Genomic DNA, 17,436 nt, shown 5'->3' with positions numbered 1-17,436 from the left:
CATCTGACCTTATGGCCTCTCAACTAGTACCAGATGCCTAAGTGGAAAAGTGAATCAATCCCTAGGCATCTATGTTTAATCAGATGAACCCCATCCACGCAGGCTGCCTGAACAAACATGTTTTTAACCATGTTTTAAATCCACATGGAAAGGACTTGGTATATGGAGTACTTCCTGAGTCTGTGGTTTACACAAAAATTACGTCTGCTAAAGGACTGAAGAAAGTTTCCTTCAATAAGAAGAAAACTTTGGAAAGGAAGCTCACCAGGTGAGATTCATCTCCCTACCTTGGCAGAAAGGAGGATAATGAGGAAGCATCACTGTTCCTTTACCCCTTTCCACTGCTGCCTGGCCTTATTCAGGGGCACAAGGAGGCACAGAACACGTGTTCCTCAAAAATACGGGTTGGTGATTTTATGGTGCAAGCACACTTGCAGCAGGATCCACATCAGCACATTCCCTAAGAAAAGCTGCAGAAACAGCAAAGCTGGTATGTAAAAGTCCCTCGTAACTGTAATGTGTGAGTATCTCAGAACATTTAACAGGTTTATCTTTACAACACTTCCATGAGATAGGATAACTCCATGTTTTCCTGTCTCTTTCATTACAGTCATCTATTGCTGTAAAATAAAATTGTCAGGGATATCAGTACAAGCTCTGAAAACAGGAACAGTCCAAGTGTTCAAGAAACTGCCTGACCACTCAAACTGTGTTCAAGAGGGGACCTTAGAACAGACTGATTCTTCAGATAAAAATAAACAACAAAAAAACCCAAAACAAAACACTACATTACATAGTACTCCTTCATGTTATGGAATACCTCATACTGCATTAAAAAAAAAGAAAAAATTTCTTTGAATTTTGCTTTTAATTTTAAAATTTGGAAAAATCCACTGTTTAGAACTCAGCATGAAGAGCTAGAAAGATTCATAATGAATCGGACAAGGTAAGAAAATACATATTGGCTTAAGTAACCATTTTTTTGACTGATGGATTTATGAATTACAGCAGAAGGATCAATCTACATTTGTAATCATTCTCAAATTTAGCAAGCATGAAAAATTAAAGCTGTGATCATATTGATTGGAACAACAGGTTTAAAATGATTCAGAGTCAATTTCAGTATGATAACTGGGAATAAAGCTAGATAAATACTTTATTATATTAATCTAAACCTGGAGTCTGAGGTACTAGAAGATACTCACAAACTAGCCACTGTAAGTGAGGGAGAAATGAATTATTTTTCATCTGGTATCTCTGTTTGTATACTGATTTGCCCTGCCTCTGTCACTCACTACAGACTGACAGACAACTCCCTTGTCAGGTATCGGGTAGGTGCAGTCCATTTTTACATGGTTTTTGGCCAAATTTGGAAGCAGCACCAAACACAGACTACAGAGAGCTTGAAATACAGGCATGATTTTAGTTCAGTTCTGAGAAGTGCAAACTCATTGGGATGACACAGGGAACATCACACACTGGCAGAACAAAAAGGATTCATCTTTGTTGTTGCTTGTGGGAATTTACCGAGGTAAATGAGCTACTGAAAGGCTTCTTGGTTTTTCCCTGAACGAACAAAAACATGCCAAAAAGCACAAGGAAATAACCACAAATGACCAGAACTTAAATTTAGTAGTTAAGAACGCAAAAGAAATCTTTCAGTTAATTTACTGTAATATCCATGAGTACAAGATTTCCTGTGACAGTAATCAACTACTAGTCAGCATTTAATTAAAAAAGCTACTAAAAAAATGATTGTGAAAATAAAAGTGAGATTTGAAGAGAATTAAAAACATAACTAGCGCTATGTCTTCTCCCTTTTACTGGAAGATACAGACATTGTAAGATAAGGGAAAGGTATTTTAGTTTGGCTCCCTATAAAAACAGCCACAAGGTCAGACATAAAAGGGGTCAAGTTAAAGACAGCACAATTTGAATTAATTAAGCCCCTTCTTTTTTCTCAAATTCTGATGTTCCATGATTTAGAAACTCCAGAAAGGAGGAGATTGGTATATATTTTGTATTCTTTACAAAATCATTCTTTTCTTTATATATCATTATGTTCTTCAGCTAGATATAGAAGCCTGACATTATCTTGTAATAAGAGACAAAGCCTTTTGGAAAAGGAAACACTATTTGAAAGAAATAAAATACAACTTCAGAATTAATACACAAGTAACTACAGATGTGTCTATAGTCAGCAAGATTTCGAATACTTACTAACAAAATCAAATTACATTAAAAGTTTTCCTTATCACATACGGTAAGTTTTGAGTTTTGTGACTGAAGATTTTTAACATTTTAGCCAACTACTAACAGAATATATTTTCAGCTCCGACCTACAACAATTATTTATTGTCCTAGACACTTGTATCACTGAATGCAGCATTTGCATCTCAAATCCATAGTGTAACAGGATGATGTAATGCAAATATTTCTGTCTTATAAGCTAAAGAGCACAATTCTGTTACACAGAAAGGTAAATGAGAATAGCAGAGGAGTCTTTCTGGGTCTTAGGTTGCACTACTTATTATAGAAGCAGGCAGCCATATCATAAACTGATCATGATCCTTTTTAAATTTTGTTAGGGTTTTCAGTTTGAGAATTTTTGCCTTTACCACTCCTATTGGTAGGTTGTTCCAGAAACTCACCATTTTGGTAGTTAAACACCTTCCAATCTCTAGCATCAATTTATTCATGCCAGATGACACTGCCCCATGCTCTCTTTTCTCCCACAACCCAGTTGAAACCAATGACATTAGCCAAATGAATAAATTGAAAATTCATGCATTGCAATATTTTTTAAAGCACTTGTTCTTAAACCCTATGATTAGATATTTAAATATTTCCCAGACACTGAACATTTCATTCAAATTGTTTTCAACACACTAGTGGTAGTTGGATTTGTGCCAAAACACAAGAATAAAGACCTAATATTTAATGTTGTGAGGGTGATAACTTTATAAATACAATCTTGCAAAAATGGAAAAAAAAAAAAAAAGCAAAACTTTATCAATTTAATTCCAACAGTAGTATACCTGTTAACAAGAGATACTCATAGCAAGCACTTTGATACACATTTCTTTTTACCACATAAGATGTGCTTTACAGAATATGGCTGGAAGGGACCATTAAACCATTTGTATAACACTGTATGCAGATAAACCATCTACATATCCAAGATCATAAATTCACCTAATTATTGCTGCATTAAGCCTCCTCAATTGCATATGGCTAAAACACATCTTGAAGGGAGACACCCATCCTTGATCAGAAGTGTCAGGAAATGGGGAATCCAGCACTGGCTTTACATGTTTGCTCCAGTAGTTACACTAAAAAAGTATGTTAATTTTATTTTGAAGTGTCTCACCTCAATTCACTGTTTAAAAACAAAAGGACAGTATTTCCATAATTCAACTTCTATTTCCAGGTGATTCTTGGTTTTGAGTCCTCCTGAAGTAAAATACCCCAACTATAGTATATTTTCTGCCTGTGTATTTCAACTTCACAAATTCACTACTCCACTGTTTACATATCTAAGGTCACTTACACACTTTTCACCATAGGTTTGCACCGGGTATTCACGTAAAAAAAAAAACCTTTAATCTAGCACAAAGTGCAGTTTCACTCTCAAGTCACCGGTAATCATTCAAGATCTTTATGCTCTGACATGTATTCAGTCTTGCTAGAGGTATTGTATTCAGTGGCACTAAAACATATTTTGTTCGAACCAATTCAGTTAACAGATCTCTGTATTGGACAGTCTGACATAACCGTTATCTATCATTTCACCAGTCTTTATTCCATCTGCTCCCCAAAACTGATAAGCATTTGTGAAAAGTGCAATCATCATCTGGTTTTTTTCACCAGATTCAGGTACCAGATTCTTAGTCGGGCTGAGCTAGACTGTCTTTAAGAACATACGCTGTTGCTGTTCACAGTAACATGTTATATTGTGCAGATAAGGCTGGCAGAGTCTGGCCCTCAACAGGGAAAAAACAACTTGCTTTTATTTTTTCAGAGTTGTTCCATTTCTAGCAAACTCACCTGTATCTCTCAAATAAACAGATACAGACAGAGTTTAGGGGGGGAAAAAAAAAATGCATCTAACTGTTCACTTTGATTCCCTGAAGCCCAGTATAATAAGCTGATGTAAAACTATGCTATTAACACTGCACGAACATTAACACTGGGGGTCTTGGTGTGTATGACTATATTTTCTTGGAAGCTACAGTTCTATCAGTTTCTACCACTTACTTCAAAAATTACATAAATGTTTTCACATCTGACAATAAATATTTAAACCAAGGAAATTTATTCCCCGCCTTCAAAGATACTTTTATATTTCTATTCCAGGCAAAAAAAAAATAACCCTCTTACTGAGGGACAGAAACACAAAAGCCCCAAAATCTTATCTTTTGAAATGCAGCATGCCAGCTTTATGGTTAATATATAGCACCCTCCAATGAGAAATGCAGGCTAATATGCACACAGCTCTTAGGATAGCTCATGAAGGTGGTTACTGACTGAAATACTGTCAGAGTCAACTCTTAACAGTTTGATTAGGAAGGATATTGTGCTTCTGAACTATTTCCTATATAAGCCACTTCTCACACTGTAAAGGAAGCCAGAGGAGAAAAATACTCTTGCTACCAGCTAAGAGCTGAACAAACAACCACTCACACCCAGAAATGTGTGATGGTGGAAGTCTTTTTAGTATACTTCAGACAGTAATTCTAATATATTACAACACAGAGGTCATTTGCCATTCTTTTATCAATTATGATTTCATGTCTTCCCAGGAAACATTTATACTAATTATCCAGTTTGTATCTCATTTATGTACACTTTTCAAAATTTACAGCTTACAGTCACTACAGTCACAGTGAGCTGTGAATTCCAGTTTTGTTTTATTCTACGGTATTTTTTATGGTCTAGATATCGTGGATGATTCAATGAAATCACATGGTCCTTTACACAAAAAGAAAATATTAGGGCATATGGATTTCCACATTCTAATTTTCTCAGTTCATCTGCTTAAAGGAGGAAGAAAAATTATCTGTAGCATTTACCTGTAGAAGGCTGGAGGAGCAGCTTCCCTCATCCCAAAGCTGCCCTGTTCGTTTTCGAGGTAATAGGGTACCTGTTGGCTGTGATGATGGATGAAGGGTGAGAGCTGGGGCGCCGTTTGCAAGAACACCACTGGGCTTGGTGGGACATTGTTCAGCGAGTGAAATCCTGCCAGACTGCTGGACCCAAAAGATTCAGACGTAGGGGCATAACTGAGAGTAGTAGAGCCGTACACTGGAGCCGTAGTACCAAAATCGTAAGTGGCTCCTTCTGGGTAGTTAAAAACTCCTGTCTTGTTGCTCTCCACGTACATGTCGCTGAGTGATCTTTCCAGGGGAATCTTCAGCTGAGGTCTGCTCAGTGTCTCCAGTTCAGTGCCTTGAATCTGGTGCAGCAGGGTAACTCCAGAGGTTTTGGTGTGAAGGGTCATGGTCAGTGTTAATGGCAGTGAGCAAGGAACATATCTGCTTTTACTGTCAACAGCGAGATCGGCAGCTGGCAGTCCACCTAAAAAAAATACCAGAACCTATTCTGAGGCTCAGCAGAAATCATAATAAAGCAGCAATACACAGGTATTCCTCTAATCTCGGCAAGGAGGAGGATACAAACAAATGCAGAGTGAGCACTGAAAACGCACATTCTCTCTCTCCCTCCCTCCCTCTCCCTCTCTCTAACTTTTAGGAACTCCTCATCTACACTAATATGCATTACAAGGTGCTGGCTGTGAGCCAGGAACTCTTGCCTTGTGCCGATGTTGGGTTAAACATCACTTCAGAAACAATTAGTTCTGGAGTTACACCAAATAATTGTCCCTCTAAGTGTTACTTCATTCTTACTAGTCATTTAATGTTTCACTTCAGGGTAGCCAGCGCTCCGCAGCAACTAACGGGACAGAACACTTAAATCCAACCAGGAAGAGTAGTCCAGTGGTCAGGCAGATTACTGCCTTTTATTTCCTCAGCAGGCTCCAATCTATCTGCGCTTATCTCTCCTCCTGTTTGATTCATTTTCATGTTTGCTAGAAATATGTAATGTGTACATTCTAATGACCCTGGGTAGGACTATGCTGTAACTGAGATAGGGCAAAGCAGAATGTGGGTGTGCAAGCCCGCGCGTCTCTGCGCGCGCACGTGTGGAACGAGCCACAGTCAATAAAACTAGCTAACAAAATCAAAGGGTGTATGACATCTATGTAGAAGAAAAGGTTTATGATATACTTTCATCATTAATAGCAGCTTGAAGTTACCGGAGTGTAACAGTAACGTTAAAAAGCGAGGAAAAGCTTTAGATTAGCCTAGAAATTTGTCTGCTTTTTGGGCTGTAAAATGGTGAAATAAAACATCATTCAGACTTTGCCACAGGAAGATCCTAAAAGTTAGGAAAAAATTGATTGCATGACACGAATACAGGAAATTCTTCTTCCTAGTCCTGTGAACAAAATCTCAGCAAACTTGAATTTTGAAATCAGACTAGAAAATCAAGTAATCTAAACTAATGAAATGGGATCAGCTTTAAAATAAACTGCCTCTCAAAGTTATATTTAGGAAAAAAAAAAAAAAGGAAGAGAGAGAACATAATGAAAAGGTGTGGCATGCATGCTTCATCTTGCAATCTCGTTCCATGTAATTTTAACTTTGCACAAACCAGTTCTCCTGAACCAGCTAAATGAAAACCTCCAGAAACTGTTTCAAGCTCTCTAGCTTTGTTGCTGTGGTCTGTGGTTCAGTCAGTGAAATAGGTTAATGCCAACCCTAAACGCATTAATATATGGGCTCCAGTTAGTATGCTTTGAATACTAGTGAAGGCTATGCTATACTTAAACAGCTCCACAGTTATTCAGCTCAACCTTCAAAAAACCCAAGAAACCGAAAAACTGAATATGCAGGTCACTAATAGCTTCAAGAAAAGTTTACTAAAAATGGTTTTATTTTAGTAATAATACCATGTTTTCAGAACTTCCACTAAAATAGCTGAAGTTATTTATATTTGCAAGATTATTCTAAAGCAATACACATTTGTACCTTCGCAGGCACACAGCTAAGACAGCAGCACACACATAAATATGTACTTGATAGATTTCCTCACCCACCCAGCCACCCTCCCTACCCTGTTCAAATTTCAGATTGTAGACTTTGATCAAAGAGATAAGCTTGTTTAAATAACACTGGACTAAACATATTCCCAGTTAAAAAAATAATAATCAGACAATCATACCCAGCAGTTCAGAAAGTCTTCGAAGAGTTATTCTGAAAATATGCCAGACAGTGTGACAGGAAAAAAAGAGAGTGTGTGCATGTTTGCATAGAGTGGGCAAACGTGCATCTGCAGAGACTCACAAAACAGCAAGCAAGCATAGCTCTTAGCAGCCAGTCTGCTGGGCTACACAGACTGAAACGAATGGCAGTTACAAGTTTAAGGTCAGTCACTTACAGATTTCATTTCGTGCTTTGGTAATACATAGAAAAAGCATTATCTCATGTTAAACTGCATAATCTGAGAATTAACGTGAATCTGCCTGCCATCAGTACCCGCTTCTATAGTGTGCTACAAAATGGACTTTACACTTTTGTTTAAAGCATTATCCAACACGTACACTATGTTAGAATTACTATATTGACGTGTAATAAAATGCTCCAGCGTAATAGCTATGCAGAAGACAGAAGATGTAAGTGTGCACACAGAGAGCTGACTTCTTGAGTGTGTCCTGTGCAACCTCAGTACTCCTTGCATACAGTTTTTAAAAAAATCATTAATTATTTTGGGAGGGTTGTGTTTTTTCAGAGAGACAAATATTTAAAATTTCCGCCATGTGCAAACAGCATTAAAACACACTGTAGGGTTAAGTAAAAGGACCATCGCTTCTGCTCCCACTTAAACTAGGGACCCTATGAGCAGCTTCCCACAAGCCAGTGTGGAAAGTTAAAGTCCTGCCCCCTAAAAGGGCTCAGCACTAGATAGCTGCAGTATCCCTGCAGCATGCAGCCTGGTACACATCTCGGAAGAAAAAATGTGAGTGCCACCAACAAGATCTTAGGGGCTGGCTGGGAATCCCTGTGATAGCATCCTGTATATGTTTGGCTTGCTTTTTCTGTGGAAGAAGAGCAAGAGAGCAAGAAAGGGCAAGGGTGAGGCAGGGGGGTTAGTCAAGCCAAATCCCATGAAGAAGTTGATTTTTTTATTTGCGTATACTGCAAAAAAACAATTTTTGATTCTGCATACTATATGCAGGATTTTTAGGTATTAAAAAAAAGCTATGAAATGCAACAGATTATCAGAGGGGGGTATTTTTCTTGTCCTGCATGGTGATGACTATCCTGCTTGCTCCAAATTAACACATGCTGCTAATTCACCCTGCTTTAGAGATGGCATTAGATGCATCTGCTTGTGGGCTCACCCCCCCAGAGAAATGAGACCTAAGTTTCTAAAATCTGGTCTTTGTGCTTAAAGGCCAGGACTTACTCCACCAGCCAGTTCACTCACTCTGATCTATTAGATGTCATCTTTCACGTGTTATGATCACAATATGGAAATGTGTACAGGATATAGCAATAATATTTGGTACTTTTTACCAGTGGACACAAAGTCTATGCAAAAACTTGGTTTCTCTAAATCCCACTTCATATATGCCTTTAAAAATATGCAGATCTCATACAGAAGGGCTTGCCTCGTTCACTGTGTATTTTTTTTGAAAAATCACCTGTAGTAATGACAAAGAGTAAATAAAAACATTAACTGGCTGCAGCATCTTCATTTCCAGTGCTAGAGAGAAGTGTTTACAAAACAGTCAGTGGGAAATCTACCTTTTCAGATTTGGTAATTTCTCCACTAATGTGTATTCAACTGCAGCCAAGCTGCCCTACATATTTCTCCCCCCTCAATGAAGGCCTAATATTGTTTGGGAGTTACCGAGCACATACTACAGGAGAAAGTCGTCTATCCCAGTCTCCCTCAGATACCCATAAAAAATAGAGGGAAACTAGTTCTATAAAATCTGAAGATTTGCTAAATTTATGTCAGGTATAGATAGTTTTTTTGCTATATTTCTGAAGTTTGGGAATATACAAATACAATTAATTTGTATTTGGCTTTGATCCATCCAGATTTATGCATACACAGTACATACGCATGTGTCAGAATAGGGAACAAACAGGAAGGAAAGAGAGAATAGCAATTAGTGAATACTGAAGAAACAGGAGGGGACAGTCCGCTGTGACTGAGAAGCGCTACAGACATGTTGGCAAGGAAGGTCAAAGCAGAAATTCCTTCTTCATACACAGTGATTTTTAGTGAGACTGAGTCAAGAGATGAGTTTCTGAAGCAGTGAGGATTCAGACACTATCCTTCCCATGGAAATGAGAAATGAATTGATTAAATGAATGAAAGTGACAGATTCAATTCTGTGTTCCCCTTTTTGGGGGGAGTGTCAGCCTTTCTATTTTCCTTTTCTAGATATGCAGAGTTCCAGTGCCCAACTTGGATTTTCCAGAGTGAGGAGTTTACTCTAAATTACACTAATAAAATACCAAATTTAGCAACATTGAAACTAAGTCACATTTCTGTGGCTCTGTGGTTAAATTAGCCTCATTTACAGCTGAAGAATATTTAGATATGTTTCTAAAGGCAAATTCTGCTCATTTCAATTCATTGATGAACAGTTTACTTCAAGTTTTTACATTTCTGTCTTTTTTCTTTTTTTTTTTCTTTTTTTGTTGACAAACAACTAGAGTGATCAGATTAAGCTAGCAGAGTCATGTATAGTGTGGTTTTGCTCAACTGGACCATGAGCCCAACACCTTTACCAGCTACAAACAAAAGGGTACTGAATCAAATTCAGGATTCTTACCATAACAGACATCATAAACATATTTTTACTTCAAAACTGGAACACAGCTAAGAAAGGAAAAAAAAAAGAAAAAAAAAGACAGAAAGAAGTAGCCTCCTTCCAAATAATGTGGCACCAGCAAAATGGACTTAGAAACAGAAAAAGGAAAAGGATAGATAACAAAAACTATAGAAAATATTACTCTAACTTATCTAAATAGCCAAAAGGAGGTTTGGGGATTTCCAGTGCCATCAGCAATTTTCTATTAACTAAAAGTCCTGAAAGCTAGTCAGGGAACAGTAACAAAATAAGTTCAGTTTATAGGGAGGAAAAAAAAAAAAAGAAAAAGAGAAGGAGAAAGAAACAGCCTGAACAGATTCTTGATTCTGGACAAGATAAAATAGCGGTTTGAGGGAAAAGGAGATGAAAGTAAAAACACTACACAAAGACTATTCAAATTATAGGAATCTGTAAAGATAGCAAAACTTCTAATCCTATAATGGGCTTTTTTCAGCACTAGCTTTAGTAAGTATTCCAACAAAAAATGGTAAACTCAGAACTGAGAACATATACTATAAATTTTCCATAAACCTGCTGACAGTGAGAGACCATAAACTTCTTCTCTTTGGTTCCACAGCTATAAAGATAGAAGCTTTTTTTAGCTGCTGCAATTAAAGAAGAATCTATTGCACATAACAGGAGGAACATTATGTTTTTCCAAGATTCCACTGTAACATTACAGAGAAATTATGTTGTGTTTAGTCCAGTGAGGAAACTCCTCAAGATAGACAGCTGGAGAACAGCACCATCTACCCCAATGCTTTATAAATCTTCTCTGGGGAAGGAAAAAAAAAAAAAAAAAAAAAATCAAAGCCCTTGATACCACTAGGCAAAGCAAGAGGTATGCTTAAAAATTCCTTAGGCTCTTAGTAGAGATAAGTGCTTCACCCTGTTATTGGGAGTTTTTAACATTTAAAGTTTTATAAATTGATACAAAGATGTATACCCTTTTTTTTCCCCCTACCAAAAAAAAAAAAAAAAACCAAAACTTACCAAAACCAGCCATGGCACCAAAAGGCTGGACCCATGATTTTTAATTCTAAATTTATGTTTTAGGTTTGCTTTACTGTTAAAAGGGGAGCTTCTGCTTTCACATGTCAAATGTAAGTAGAGAATTTGAGATCATTTGCTCAAAACAGATCTTATTCCAAACAGGGAACTGTGGAATACAATTATTCCACACATATGCTTATTAATTTAAAACATTTAAACATTTAAATATACCTTCAGTTTTATCTATACTTTGTGTGAAAAGTTCTATTACATACTTTGAAATTACCTGTGTAATCAAGAGAAAAATTAGGCTGGGATGTCAGCATAGCTTTTTGGTATACTGATGCTTTAAATTTTAAGACTGTATACAGCTATTTATGATACTGTCAGATTTTAGCCATTCAGGTGGAAATTTTACATTGTCAGTGATGAGCTCGGAGCGAATAATTTGGAATTATTTGAGCCAACTGGAGAGAATTTTTTTTCTTTTTCATTCTTAAAGATTTCTAGAAACCCTTTTTTGAAATGAGAAACCCTTTTTGTTGTAGCAAATGAGGGGTTTGGAGCAGAAACTTTGAATCTGGCAGGGAGCTGAAACTGTGTGTCACAAAACTGCCTTTTGCTATTCCTCTGAAACTCCATCCACATTTGGCCAATTTTTCAACCCTTGAACAATTGCAAGTTTTTAAGAGTTAAGATTTCTAAAAGCTCTCTACTGATCGAGCCTGCTCTCTCCTCTCTCAGATCCTAGTCCTGACTAGACTGGGCATAAAACTTCCCAAAAGAGTGAATGACATGCTACCGTCCAGACTAGTATAGATACAGAAAGTTTTCCCCTTTAATTACTCTTCTGGAGCAGAGTAAGAATCTGGTCTTAAATGCAGATTATTGTGTCAGTTATAATGCCGAATTTCAGTCCCCAGATGTACAGACTGAATTTCCTGACACCAAAATGGGGCACCATCTGCCTTTTCAATTTGGCATTAGAAAACAACATGTAGAAGCGTACCCTTTCCTAAAGTAGAAGACATGCTGTAATATAACTAGCTTCTGCATTTCTTCAGTTTTTTGTACTTAAGAAAGATGGGAGAAGATAAGGCTAAATACTTGTGCCCAACTCATACAGAATAAATGACTTACTACATACTTAAAATAGGCCAAAATACCTGAGTAATCTGGACAAACTCAAAAGATATTAGCAAATACTGATGTTTCAAGGAGTTAGCAGATGTTTTCACAGAGGCCGAAAAACGGAAGAAAACAGACATTTCTCTGCTTTGCTACACAAAATGTTAACCACTTGTGAACAAAGCTGTTCATGGGTAGAAAAGCAATACTGTAATTTAACATTAAGCAACATTCCCTGCTTAATCACAAACACAACATCTTAACAGACCATTTCTCACAGATCTAGCTTCATCTAAAAACAAGAATGAGCTCTGAAATGCAAAACTGAAGCTTAGTATCCATGTTCATATTCATTTGTTGTGTTTATCTCAAAGAGAAATTGAATGGAGTGACTGATCACCATGAGTTAGCGTTCTGAAAACAGCTTAGCAAGAAAACTTTGAAAGCCTTCAGAAGGAAGACAGCTTTCTATCTATTGAGATTGGTTTAAGGTTGAGGCATCTGCAAAATGATCAAATATTACCATGTCTGGGCTCCCAAAAATAGTCAGATATGAGCCACATGCTTAATCCCATTTATGTGGTGATATTAACAAAACTGACAAGTTTTATTTATGAGATTCAAGGTGTGAAAGCTGAGCACAAAATTTCAGCATTGCCCAGCCAGGTAAGACAACTATTGTACAACTTATTTCTACTTGCCAGAGGATAGTTTGAGGAAACAAGTGCTGAAATAAGTTCCTTAAATCTAGGAGTAAGATATCTTGGAGAAGAGATGTGGGAATGGTGTTGGTAGAGGGAGAGATTTACATCTGAATGAACTCTTAGGAAACACTTAAAAAAGACTGCTTGTAAAAGCAAGCCTGCTTCCCCAACCTGACAGCATAAGCTTTGCACAAGGACTGGCCCTTTAGGCATGGGTTAAGTGTGCGTCTTCTAGTTAAGACAGTATGAAGAAGCCTCTCAGATACCATTATAAATTTGTAACTGTGATACTTCTATTCCACATTTTTAAGTTCTTTATTTAGTTTAACCTTGAAGTACCCTGGCGTGATTTCAGGCTAACTGGCACACACCCCAGTATGCCATCCCTATAGAAGAGTAAATCTTTAAATTGATGAAGTACCATTAGTATAACACATAGTATAACACAGTTCTTCAGATCACTTAAAAGATAGGCTGCACCTCTGCTGAACTACGTAGACCAATTTGAACACCTACGTGGAAAAAACATCTTACAGATATCAGGATTAATCCAAAACATCATCTTTTTGACATGGAAGAATGGCAGAGCGTGTGGAACAGATATAAACATTTTTCTTCCCCCTGCCTTTGCCCCCACCGCTTCTGCCAGGGTCTTCCATTGTTTCAGCAAGTTTGCTTAGTGGATGTCAGCTCCATTTGCTAATCAATCATATTTCATAATTAATTGGCCTCACTCACAGTATTATTTCTCAGGACTCATTTTCCTGCCAAATGCTTGACTATGTACTGAGCACCAAGAGACTCTCAGACTTCAGGTTTAAACACGTGCATGCAAGTGCTCTTGTGCAAATGCACCCATGGGCATGCCAAATGTGCATGATGACGTTCTCCTCAGGTAAATTCTCACACCTCTCTCCTCTCAAATACTGCAACTGCACTGTAAGACTACTTTTTTCGTATCTCTTGCTGTAGTTTCAAGTTACACTGCAACTGATAACAAAAACGGATCCAGCTCTATTTTTTCAAAAGACACATTTGCTAACAGATGAAGGACTAAAGAGAAACACAAGTGCTTGGCCATTTTATAATCTCCACACTTAAAGAGGAGGCCTTGAACTAGGCCTATCAATGTTAGATTTCCCGTTACCCTTACTCCCTTTTGGGTCTTCCAGTACAAGAAGTCCAGAGGCCCCAGGCTGGTCAGGATATATAAGGACAGCCTCAGGTAGCAATGCCTGCTCAAACTGTAGGAGAAGAGGCTCGGGGAGACCTTATTGCTATCTACAACCATCTGATCAGAGAACACAGAAAATACAGAGCCAGACTCTTCTTGGAGGTGTTCAGCTACAGTCCAAGTGGCAACAGGACACAAGTTGGACTCTGGGAAATTCTGATTAGATATTAAGTATAAATTTTTACCATAAGAGCAGTCAAATACTGGAACAGACTGTCCAGAGATGCTGGGAACTCCGTCCTTTGAGCTCAAGACTCAACTTTGAGTTCAAGACTCAACTGGACAAGTTGCTGAGCAGCCTGATCTAAAAATACCTTCTTTGAGCAGGGGTTTGGACTAGATGGCATCCTGATATCCCCTCCAATTTATTCTACACATCTAATACACAGATCTGTGACAAAATACTCAGAAGATATTAATTAATTTGATGATGGTCTACTTCCTCATTCTCCACAGATGCCCAATTTCAAGATCCCTTTTCATGGTTTCAACCCTTCTGATGCTCTTTCATCAAAACATTTGCCTTTTTTAATTGGTCTGCTATTTTCCCTAAATTAGGTAGAAATTAAGGAGGCTCCATGGGCAAATTCACTCTTCCCCTCAATTCATCTACTCACTGGCCTGATCAATGTATTAAAGTCTCAGTTCCCTATCATGATCTGAGTTAAGAAGGAAGAAAAGAAAAAAAAACCACAACCCTACCGGTCTCACTGTACCTTCTCAGCATTTCTGTAAACTGCTCCAGTCCTTATCCAAAATACCTTTCCTGCCCATTGCCCCAGTAATGGACCTGCCTGTTCTCAGTAGTCAATGGCACACATATGTTTGAACACCCACCAAGACTGAGGCTGTAAGTAGTTAGCCATCTTCTGTGGCTTCCACAAAACAAAACCAGATGCCTCTTTTGATGGAGATGACTGTCTTCATCTAAAGACTCATTCTGAAGCATCATTCCATGGGTCTAGTTCCCTGTCAATAGTTTTCCATGCATGCATATGATGCAGGGACATGTACAGTAAAGTGACCAGAGTGTCCAAGTGTTTAGAAGGCAGAACCTAACTCCAAACTAGAAGACAGTGTAGAATCAATCTTATGGCATGACCTAGTTTCTTCACTCTGTTTATCTCCAGTAATGGCATTCAAATATACTATGTTTGGTTTTAACAGCTCACACATTCACATCTCCTTCCTAGAAGCTGATCCCCCAGCTGAAAGGTCCTTGTGCTGGAGCTAACCCTATCACCTCAAGAAGTTACACGTATTGTGACCATGAGGCCAAGATAACCCTTCATCCAACAGGCTTGGAAAAGTCTTCATGCTTCAGCATCCCATTCTTGTCTACCAGGTACTGCTACCAGAAGTCCCTCATTTCCTGGGCATCTTCAGAGAACTGGATTTTCTTTAGTTATCAGTAATCATTGTCAGTTAATCTTCTCTGCTATTGCAAGCATGGCTACATGTACCTGTGAATAACCTACAGCCAGCATATCAAGTCCTCTTGTGTACCTTAGCTTCTCTCTAACCCATTAGAGATTATCACAGAGCCATTGGACTGTTGCCAGTGCCACACAAGGAAGGTGTGTCAATTTACCTCCGGGCCTATTCTCACAAACCTCAAGTCCAAAAGGAAAAGTCCACACGGGGTATCAGTTGTTGAACTAATCGCTGTTGCTATGCATTTTTCTGTATTCTCTCACTGATGTCAAGAACTGGCTTGTTATTGCCACCACCAGTCCAGCAACAACTACAGTCACATCTGAGTAGCTTGTTGCTGCCACTGGTCATCCATCTGGCACATACTCTAGAAAAGCACAGTCAGACAGGGAATGTTCATTAAAAATGATCATGTCCAGCAGGGAAGGTACTGGCTGCAGTCATCCTGTGAAGACTCCAAGTGAAACAGCAAATTCAATATTCTAGATAGAAAAAGTGTGGTAGATGTTGCAGGGAAAGATGTTGTGAGTTAATAATTCATCAGGCTGTTGTAACTGGGAGCTGTGTCTTCTGTTCTGGTGCACTTTTTAAAATTCTCAATCACCAATTAACAAAATATTTCTTAATTCTAACAAAATTCTTCTAGAAGAGAAGTCTCAGTAAGAGGTTCCCTCAGAAGATATGATTCCATTTAAGTAGCAGAAATGTACCATCTATATTAAAAGATGCATTTTGGAGCTAATTAGCAGCTTCTTTTATAACAATTATAGTGAAGACATGCAGGACCAGGAAGATCTTGAAATGAATCCTTATAAGACATTTTCTGATACTTTTATATTTTTTATTTGAAAAAAAAGTGATAGGGATTGCATTACATATATAGTCCTAAACAAGGCTGTGCTATATCTTCTATGGTAATATGAATCAGCCATTGTCTTCAGTGGAACTGATTATGATGAGCTAAGTTAAAAATGAGTTTAAGTGCTTTGCTGGATCAGGGCCTAAGTCTCTGATCTTCACACACACATCATCTCCAACCATCAGAGAAGTCCAAAATTAACAGCCACAGAGGTTATATCTCATTCTTTGGGAATAAATTGCAAGCCTTCCAAAATTCTGTTTCTGTGATATAATGTATACTCCTTACTCCAGAGAAGTTGTCAAATTTCAAAACTGACTTAACAAGCCTACAATCATGGCCAATGGAATCTGAACTGAAAAGCAATGTGAAACACCCAGTTATATAATGATTGTTATTTGTACTCAGGAGCACCTAAGATCACCATCAGAAATTAGGTTCTTGTTGTGCTAAGTACAATGTATACTTAGAACAAAGAATGTTTACTTAATAGCCCAGATTTAAATATCCAGGCTTATACTAGTGACTGAAAATAGCACCCTTAAAGAAAGAGTTTCTCCATTTCTTCACAAAATACAAATAGACTTGATAATGCATCTCCTGCTTCCATTATGAGGTTGTGCTGTTTAATAAAACTGAAGTCTGTTTTCTAAACTCTAAATATAAATCTTTTGATCAAGCTATCAAACTATTCAACAATGGCAAATACAAGAAACCTACACAGAACTAAAGAATTGGCACTAACAGCAATTGTTCAAAAAATCAGGGAGTTACAAAGTAAGCAATTGCAAAGGACACTCACAAACTAGCCATAATGTAGCTGAAGCATCAATATATGTTACAACTGCTGAAGACTTGAGTTCTTGCCAGAACAATAATGAACAACAAAATTATACAACTTCAGTGCTGTCTAACCAGCATCAAACAGAAAATGGTGTCACAATCACCTGTAGTACACCCTGTCTCAAGGAGATGAGAAACAAAACCCACAAAAAAAAAAAAAGAAAAAAAAAAGAAAAAAAAGAAAAGCAGGGTAGGAAAAACAACCTAGGCTTCTAGTTGGTGAAAACTTTCAAAGTCACTTCTATGCTTCCGTAGAAAGACAAAAATGCATTGTCATCTGTCAAGCGGA

At 37.7% G+C, this 17,436-nt stretch overlaps 1 protein-coding gene across 1 annotated transcript in view; it reads right to left on the bottom strand.

The window, feature by feature from the left end:
* ESR1 (estrogen receptor 1) overlaps positions 1 to 5,569 on the bottom strand; it is a 117,505-nt gene extending 111,936 nt beyond the window's left edge. Inside the window, exon 1 of the mRNA XM_075707028.1 lies at positions 5,073 to 5,569. Coding sequence (XP_075563143.1) covers positions 5,073 to 5,500 — 428 coding nt within the window. The 5' untranslated portion in view covers positions 5,501 to 5,569. The remainder of the gene's footprint in view (positions 1 to 5,072) is intronic.
* Between the last annotated feature and the right edge of the window lie 11,867 nt (positions 5,570 to 17,436).

This window comes from Pelecanus crispus, chromosome 3, assembly GCF_030463565.1.
Source record: "Pelecanus crispus isolate bPelCri1 chromosome 3, bPelCri1.pri, whole genome shotgun sequence".
NCBI classification, from domain to species: domain Eukaryota; kingdom Metazoa; phylum Chordata; class Aves; order Pelecaniformes; family Pelecanidae; genus Pelecanus; species Pelecanus crispus.
The sequence above is the reverse complement of the archived record's forward strand: the minus strand, read 5'-3'. Positions and strand labels throughout refer to the sequence as shown.